This window comes from Phragmites australis, chromosome 6 (assembly GCF_958298935.1).
Source record: "Phragmites australis chromosome 6, lpPhrAust1.1, whole genome shotgun sequence".
Taxonomy (NCBI): domain Eukaryota; kingdom Viridiplantae; phylum Streptophyta; class Magnoliopsida; order Poales; family Poaceae; genus Phragmites; species Phragmites australis.
In genome coordinates, this window is record NC_084926.1 from 14,341,012 (window position 1) to 14,348,180 (window position 7,169).

Genomic DNA, 7,169 nt, shown 5'->3' on the forward strand with positions numbered 1-7,169 from the left:
ATTGAGGATAGAACCCTAGACCTGACAAAATGTATGTATTAGATCCCGACGCCATGAAGCAAAAGAAGGGACGTCACAAGACCACACACATTCGTAATGACATGGGTGAATTCGAAGCTGGGCATCATTCATCTGCTTCATCCTTGCATTTTGGAGTTGTGTGACCTAATGTTGTCATGTTGTAATGAATAATGTTATAACTAATCTTGCTATGTGAAATTTGTGTTGTCGTACTTATTATTGTCATGCTGTAATGACTTATGGTGTAACGAACTATGTTGGTATTGTAAGATTATGTTATTGTAAGTTTATGTTAATATGTAAATTTGTTATTGACTTACTATAAGTTTATGTTCCGTTTAATTCTTGTTTTGCAAATCATAATTGTTTACTAATGATAAAAATTACGATGTTACATCTTACCATGATGCCATGGATTCTGGAGGAATCACCAGCTCGGAGTGCCACACTATCGTGAGCGTCTGTTGTGCTCCTGTGGTAATTGAGGCTGGATGTCGATGTGGAAACCTTTGATAGGAGCTTCGTCATGTGTCCTGGGATTGATCCCGATTTCATGGTTTGTTCTTTATTTCCACTCTTTTGAGCCGGACAATTCCATATTCTGTACTACACTGCTAACTCTAGGTTTATCAACCACGACCTTGTCACTTCAAGCAAATGAATTGAGGTGGTGAGGCCATTGTATGGTGGGGAATGGACTTGATATGTTAAAACCAAATAGGCGTATGTGATTAGGATGGAGAAAGCATGCCACATACAGGAGGCCGAACTTAAGACATGAAGAACTGCTTGAGAGGTGTCAAGCTCTCCAACGTTGCTAAGAAGAAGAGGAGTGCGAAACAACACTTGAGAAAAAGGGAAATATCCCCGACCCACACAGTAAAATTCATGTTCTATCTGGTCATTGTAATATTTACAATTATGTACTGTGAACTTTGTATTAATTATAAACTATCTTAGCAAATCAAATCATCTGATTAATCCACTTTTAAAACACATTTATTTAATGGATTTAAAACAATTCAAAATTCAAAAAATTCTATTTCATAATGATTCTTAATTTCATTTTAAAAATAAATAAATTCAACTACCTATCATTTGTTAAAGGGGCGACATGCTCACATGCACCGATGCCTGCCTACTGTGGCAAGCAATGTAGAGCTGTCACCCTTCCCACGAACAATAAATATAAAACTGCAAAATTTGAAAACAGGCACATATATTTGCATTTTTTGGATTTTAAAAATATAAAACAAAAATTCCTCCCATCAGACACCACAGCGCCCAGGACCGAGCCACGCACCTGCTTCCACGTGTCACGTAGCCTTCCCCACCAAGTCACCCCCGCGCCCAAATCGTACTCAGATCCCGCGTGTTGGACAAAAGACGGCCGCTTCCCAATGCCTACTTGTCCGTGCCCGCACCCAAACAATGTCATGTGGGCCATACTAACCAGATTACCCTTCTGTCGGTGACAGAATAGAGTAAACACCCCGCGTCGGCCCGGAAACCATCTCTACGAAAGTCAAAGCGCTCCGCTCCACGTCAGCTCGTTCCCCACCCGGGCCCCGCACCACGATTTGCCACCTCCTCCGTCCGATCCCTCAAATCTAACGGCACGGATCCGACTCGCACCGCTCCCGTGCCCCGCCTCGGCCTATAAATACGCACCCGGAGAGCGTAGCTCCCCGCGCGTCACAGTCGCACAGTCGCTGCACAACACTCCGCCGGTCCGCCCCGCTTTGCTCCGCACCGGTTCGGGTCCCTCACGTGCGCGGATCTCCACCTCGGGCTCGGTCGCTTCGAGAAGGGAAAAAAAAGGGATAGGCAAGCAGCGTGGAGGCGACTCGACTCGAGAGGCGAGGAGGCGAAAAAGAAAGATAAGGCGAGGCGACCGGGCGGCCACCGCGCGCTCCCAGATCCGCCCTTCTCCCGCGCAGATCCAGCTCGCCGGAGCGCCCACGACAGGACGCGGCCACCTCGAGCTGTATTCGGACCTTAGGGTCTCACCTCCTTCAGATCCAGCTACCAGGTCCGGGCTCGCATCCTGCTTGTCTCGAATTTGGGGTCACTTTTTTTGGGGTTTCTTTGAGTCGTGTCGGGAGGTGTCTAATTCGAGGCGCGAATTAGCGGATTTGAGGGTTGCGGTGTCCAATTCGTGCGCCGTGAGTGGGTTCGGCTTGGGATGAGGGTTAGGATATAGGATTAGGGTTTTGGAGTGAACGCTTTAAATTTTGGGTCCGTATGCTTCGGTATTGTTGTTTGTAAAGTTTGAATTTGGTGTTTGTGTTTGGTATAAAAAAGAATTTGGTGTTTATGTGGCTGAAGATGTTTGTAAATGGCGAACAGATCTGACTCGCTGGCGCCTGGGCACATGACACCGACTGTCCTCATGGAGTTTGGGCAGCAGAGGCTCATAAAGAGGGGCTATGAAGAAATGGCCTTCCGGGGCGTGGCATCAGCCTTGCCCCGGGGGTATGCAGAGACCGTCGGTGAGTCGGAAGGTGCAGCCGGCAGCCCTGTTCGTGTCGACTCGGAGGACTCGTCGGCTCCAAAGCGCAAGTGCATCAGCCTAAACAGCAATGGCTTCGATGTAAAACGGGAGATCTTTGTGCCATCCAAGATGTCATCCTCCGAGCGGCGGTATCTTCGGAAGAGATTCCGGGCAGAGCTTGATTCCGTCCGAGATCTCCTCAAGAAGCCAGAGTTTGCAGCTCCTGCCCCTGTCAATCGAGCACCTGCGTTGTCATCCTCAGCTGCCCCTCGGGCCAAGCAGGGGCATCGTGGGAGCCATGTTGCCCGTGGTGCGAAGGGACGGTTCTTGCCTACAAAATCCCAGCCTGAACCTTCTGCGCTGTTATCTGAAGCTGCAGTATTTAAGCAGTGTGATGCTATTTTGAAGAAGCTGATGACTCAGAAATGTAGTCATATATTCAACGTCCCAGTTGATGTGGTGAAGCTGCAAATTCCAGATTATTTTGACATTATCAAGCACCCAATGGACCTTGGTACCGTCAAGAAGAAGCTAGACTCTGGCTCATACACAAGCCCATCAGATTTTGCGGCTGATGTTAGGCTGACCTTTAACAATGCAATGTCTTACAATCCTCGTGGGCATGCTGTCCATGACATGGCCATCCAGCTGAACAAGATGTTTGAGAATAAATGGAGGACAATTGAAAAGAAGTTGGCTTCTGTTCCGACTGAGACACATGTTGAGGTTGACAGGACTGACTCGAGGAGGAAGACTCCTCCCGTGGACTGCAGTGATGTGTCAATGGAGTGTGTAAGGCAAGCAGAGACTGGAAAACCGAAGATGACATTTGATGAGAAAGAAGCCTTTGGGAACTGTTTGTCTTCTTTATCCGAGGATCAAGAATTACCTGCTCACATCATTGATCTGCTGCAACAGTGCATTGACAGCAATACAGATCAGCTTGGTGACGGAGAGATAGAGATTGATATACATGCCGTCAGTGATGACCTACTATTCGAGCTGAAGAAAAATGTTGACAAGTATTTGCAAGAGAGAGGGCAGAACCAGCAGGCGAAATCAGAGCCTTCCGAAAATGAGGCTGTGAATGTATCTGGCCTTAGCCACTCGTCTATGAATCCATGCAAAGGTTTTTTCCTCTTCTACCCTCAAATTCTCAATAGATTTAAATTCCTAGACTCCCGTGCAGTATTCAGATATTGGTTTTCGGTGCATTCAGGTGGTGAGCCTGTTGAGGAGGATGTGGATATTTGTGGCAATGCCTCCCCTATATTGATAGAAAAAGATGCACAAATCAGGAGTAGCAAGTGTGGTAGTCCAATTAGTTCCAGCAGCGACTCTGAATCATCTTCTAGCGGTCTGTGTCTCATTGTGTTTATCTACATTTGTCTTCATCGTTATAAACATTCTTGTGTAAAGATTATGCTGTTTCTCTTCCCAAATCTATGCAGTAACTGCTTTGAAAACTTGGCTATTTCCCTTGTCATATTAATGTTTTCGAATTTTGTGTTGGTATATCGAATTTCTTTTTAAGTTGAACTCTGGGTAATGAATTGAAAATTTGGCAGCGAAGTAGAATTAGTGGAGCAAACATGTTACTCCACGAATGTAATAATGCTAGATGCTACTGCATGGAATGCCTATTCGTGCATATCATGTTTCCCCTTTCATTAACAGTCTTTTGGTAATTGCTTAGTGGTATTCAAAGAATTTTGAATTGACTTGTTAAGATTTAAATTTAGTGTACACAGGACAACATGCTGCAGTGTCCTCATTCTACTAATTTCTATCAAATTAACCTCTTAGTAAGAGTAAGCTCTTGCAAACTGTGATTGTTGTCCGCATGATACAGGATAATCATAGTTTAATCTTTCTTGAAACTTCTCCCATTTTGAGATATCAGAAAGTCCCAGTTGTTTATAATGGTGTTGGTAATGCAGATTCTGACTCAGGCAGTGACTCTGAAAGTGAATCAGAAAAAATTGGTAGCCCAACAAAGCTTGCAAAGGTACTTTGCCAGTTTACTATCGGTTGCTTCAAACATAATACATCCTTTAAATCATATTAGTTAATGGACTATGGGCTATTTGGTGTTGTGAATGCTTTGTGGTTGGAATATTATTGACCAGTCATATATGCAAACCTTCCATCCTTCCTAAAACCATGCGACCTTTCTATTGTCTTCTGATATTTGCTTACTTTCTCCTTAGTCACTGGCGCTTGTGTTGCAACTGTGACTATCTCTTGTTTTTTGTTACTCTCTTTCTGACAGCACTATTTGTATGTCTTTCAGTAAATAGTTTTGTAGCTTATGCTGTATGGGTTCACTTACACCTTAACTCTGCCCTTATCCAATAATGCCCTATTCTGCCAAACTGTGTGCTTCAATTGTCTTGGTAATCTGATTCTGTTTGTGTTCTTAGGCATGTTGTGTCAGCTTTGATTTTTATATCCTTGTGTCATTGTGGCAAGGTTGTGGTTTCTTTTCAATTTAGTTGACTGGCCTGCACTGATATAATTGGTTTCTTTCTTAATTATAGGGATCTAAGAAACCTGACCAGCTGGTGGAGCAAGAAAAGAGTGATGTTATTAGTCCAGCTGATGCCAACCGTATGGCTCACTTTCTCTGACTGTTTAGCTATACTGTCTTTGGGCAGTTAGAAACTGTGTTTGACGTTATTAGTTGTGGCCTAACTACTCCTTAAATCACAGGTCATGCTGATAATGCGGGGCACGGCGAAGAGGACAGTGAATCCAAGCTTGCACCAGAGGGTAAGCATGAATTTGTAGGCCGGTACATATGAGACCCATTGAACGGCCTTAGTGCACTAAGATGATCGGATCATCTGATCCTTCCCTATGAAATATTTAGGGGAAAACTCAAAACCCGATAGGCAAGTCTCCCCGGACAAGCTCTTTCGAGCAGCCCTTTTGAGGAGCCGTTACGCCGATGTGATTGTCAAAGCTCGTGGCATTCTTAGCCAGGTATAGAACATTGTTCCTCCAGCAGCAACTTCCTTTGCTGATTTTATGAGGTCATGATGTGACTCATTCCTGACCTGTATTGATCTGAGCTCAGGGCGGGGACAAACAGGAGGAACTCGAAAAGGTCCAGAAGGAAGGTAAAAGGCATATCCACAGTCTCAGTTGCTGCTGCTGCTGCTACTCTGTGTGTGTGTGTGTGTGTGTGTGTGTTCGCGTGTTCTAACATGGGTCTTATTTGTGGATGCAGAGAAAGCACGTCTGTTGGCTGAAGGTAACGCGGCTATGGAAGCTCGCAGAGCTGAAGCTGAAGCTGAAGCTAAGCGTAAACGGGATCTTGAGAGGGAGAAGGCTCGTCAGGCCCTGCAGGAGGCAAGTGAAAACTGCATTAACTAGCAGTATAAATTTTCCATTTTGTCATGTTACTAAAAATATAAAACCTGTATGCAGATGGAGAGAACTGTAGAGATCAATGATAACCTCCATCTCAAGGATTTGGAAATGCTTGGAACAGCCACAGAACATATTGTGAGCTCTGTTGATGAGACTAGTCCAGAGCACTCCCAGGATGGCATGCCCAGTTTTCTTCCTCGATCCGTCAATCCACTGGAACTACTTGGACTATTCATGAAAGCAGACGATGAAGAAGATGAAGAAGAGCCGAGCAGTGTTCCCAGCTTTAAAGATGCGGAGGAAGGAGAGATCAACTAATGGTGCTGTATTGGTTGGCATGCCCTCTCTAGGGCTAGAGGCTGGTGCCAACCTACTGATCCAACAGAGCAATTGCCTCTTGCAGCCAATGTTTGCAGGGCGATGGCTGGACAGTTGCATGTGTTAGACGCCGCCAAATTGGTGCCGAGAAAGCCCTCAGTTTTGGTGCTGCCGAAGGGGTTGAAAAATGTGCCTGGAAGATGGAGTTAACCTTGAACAGCTTCAATTGAACATATTTATGTGCTTGGAGAAGGCTTGGTGAAGGACTTGGTCACCATGGACAGCGTTAAATGAACATAATTATGTGCTTGGAGGATGCAAGTGAGTTTTTTTCTTCTTGATCGTGGACGATATCAAGTTTGGCTGCCGTTGAATTTTATCTTGGAAGTGGCCGCTGCAAGAGCTGGGTGACAGAACGACAAAATACTGTGTGATTGTGACATGATATTCAAGTGACGCCCAAATTCAAATGGCTCTTGGTTTATTGCAACACCGCCGCTTGCAATGTGATTTAGTGCAAAGTTTCAAGCGTCCAGGCGTTTGCACAGCGGCCCATAGCTTCTTTTTTCCTTTCTTTTTATGTTTTAGATTGTGTAGTTTGCTTCCTACTGTAAATCCGAATTTTGATGTAGTGGAGGAAGCGCTAGTTGTTTTGTTTGTTCTTTTCACGCAATTTGTTGTCATCAGGGCGCCCGTGCTTCATTTGAATATACAAACGAGAAACTGCTCAACTGTTTTATATGCCCTGGAGCTTGTTGAGGATTGGTTTTTGATAATATATCTGATAAATAGTAGAGATTGGTTCTGGATAATATGTTCGAAAAACAGTAGGATTATTTTTATGAATTAGAGATCAAATATAAAGTAAGACATGTAATGTATATTGGTTAGGTCTCTATACGAAAAACAGTAGGATTATTTTTATGAATTAGAGATCAAATATAAAGTAAGACATGTATAT

The 7,169-nt window shown here is 44.3% G+C and overlaps 1 protein-coding gene across 1 annotated transcript; it reads left to right on the forward strand.

The window, feature by feature from the left end:
- The first annotated feature begins 1,684 nt into the window (after positions 1 to 1,684).
- On the forward strand, positions 1,685 to 6,939 carry LOC133921825 (transcription factor GTE10-like). Its single transcript, XM_062366866.1, has 10 exons — positions 1,685 to 2,053; positions 2,350 to 3,644; positions 3,735 to 3,872; positions 4,456 to 4,523; positions 5,056 to 5,125; positions 5,228 to 5,287; positions 5,388 to 5,500; positions 5,595 to 5,637; positions 5,748 to 5,869; positions 5,948 to 6,939. The coding sequence occupies exons 2-10, from the start codon at positions 2,360 to 2,362 to the stop codon at positions 6,206 to 6,208; spliced, it is 2,160 nt and encodes a 719-aa protein (XP_062222850.1). The 5' UTR covers positions 1,685 to 2,053; positions 2,350 to 2,359; the 3' UTR covers positions 6,209 to 6,939.
- The last annotated feature ends 230 nt before the right edge of the window (positions 6,940 to 7,169 follow it).

Bases quoted from the DNA above. Each gene is read 5' to 3' on its own strand.
- LOC133921825 (XM_062366866.1), top strand. From the start codon at position 2,360: ATGGCGAACAGATCTGACTCGCTGGCGCCTGGGCACATGACACCGACT. The intron at 3,873-4,455 runs GTCTGTGTCTCA...TTGGTAATGCAG, and splicing joins CTCTGAATCATCTTCTAGCG to ATTCTGACTCAGGCAGTGAC. The intron at 5,501-5,594 runs GTATAGAACATT...ATCTGAGCTCAG, and splicing joins CTCGTGGCATTCTTAGCCAG to GGCGGGGACAAACAGGAGGA.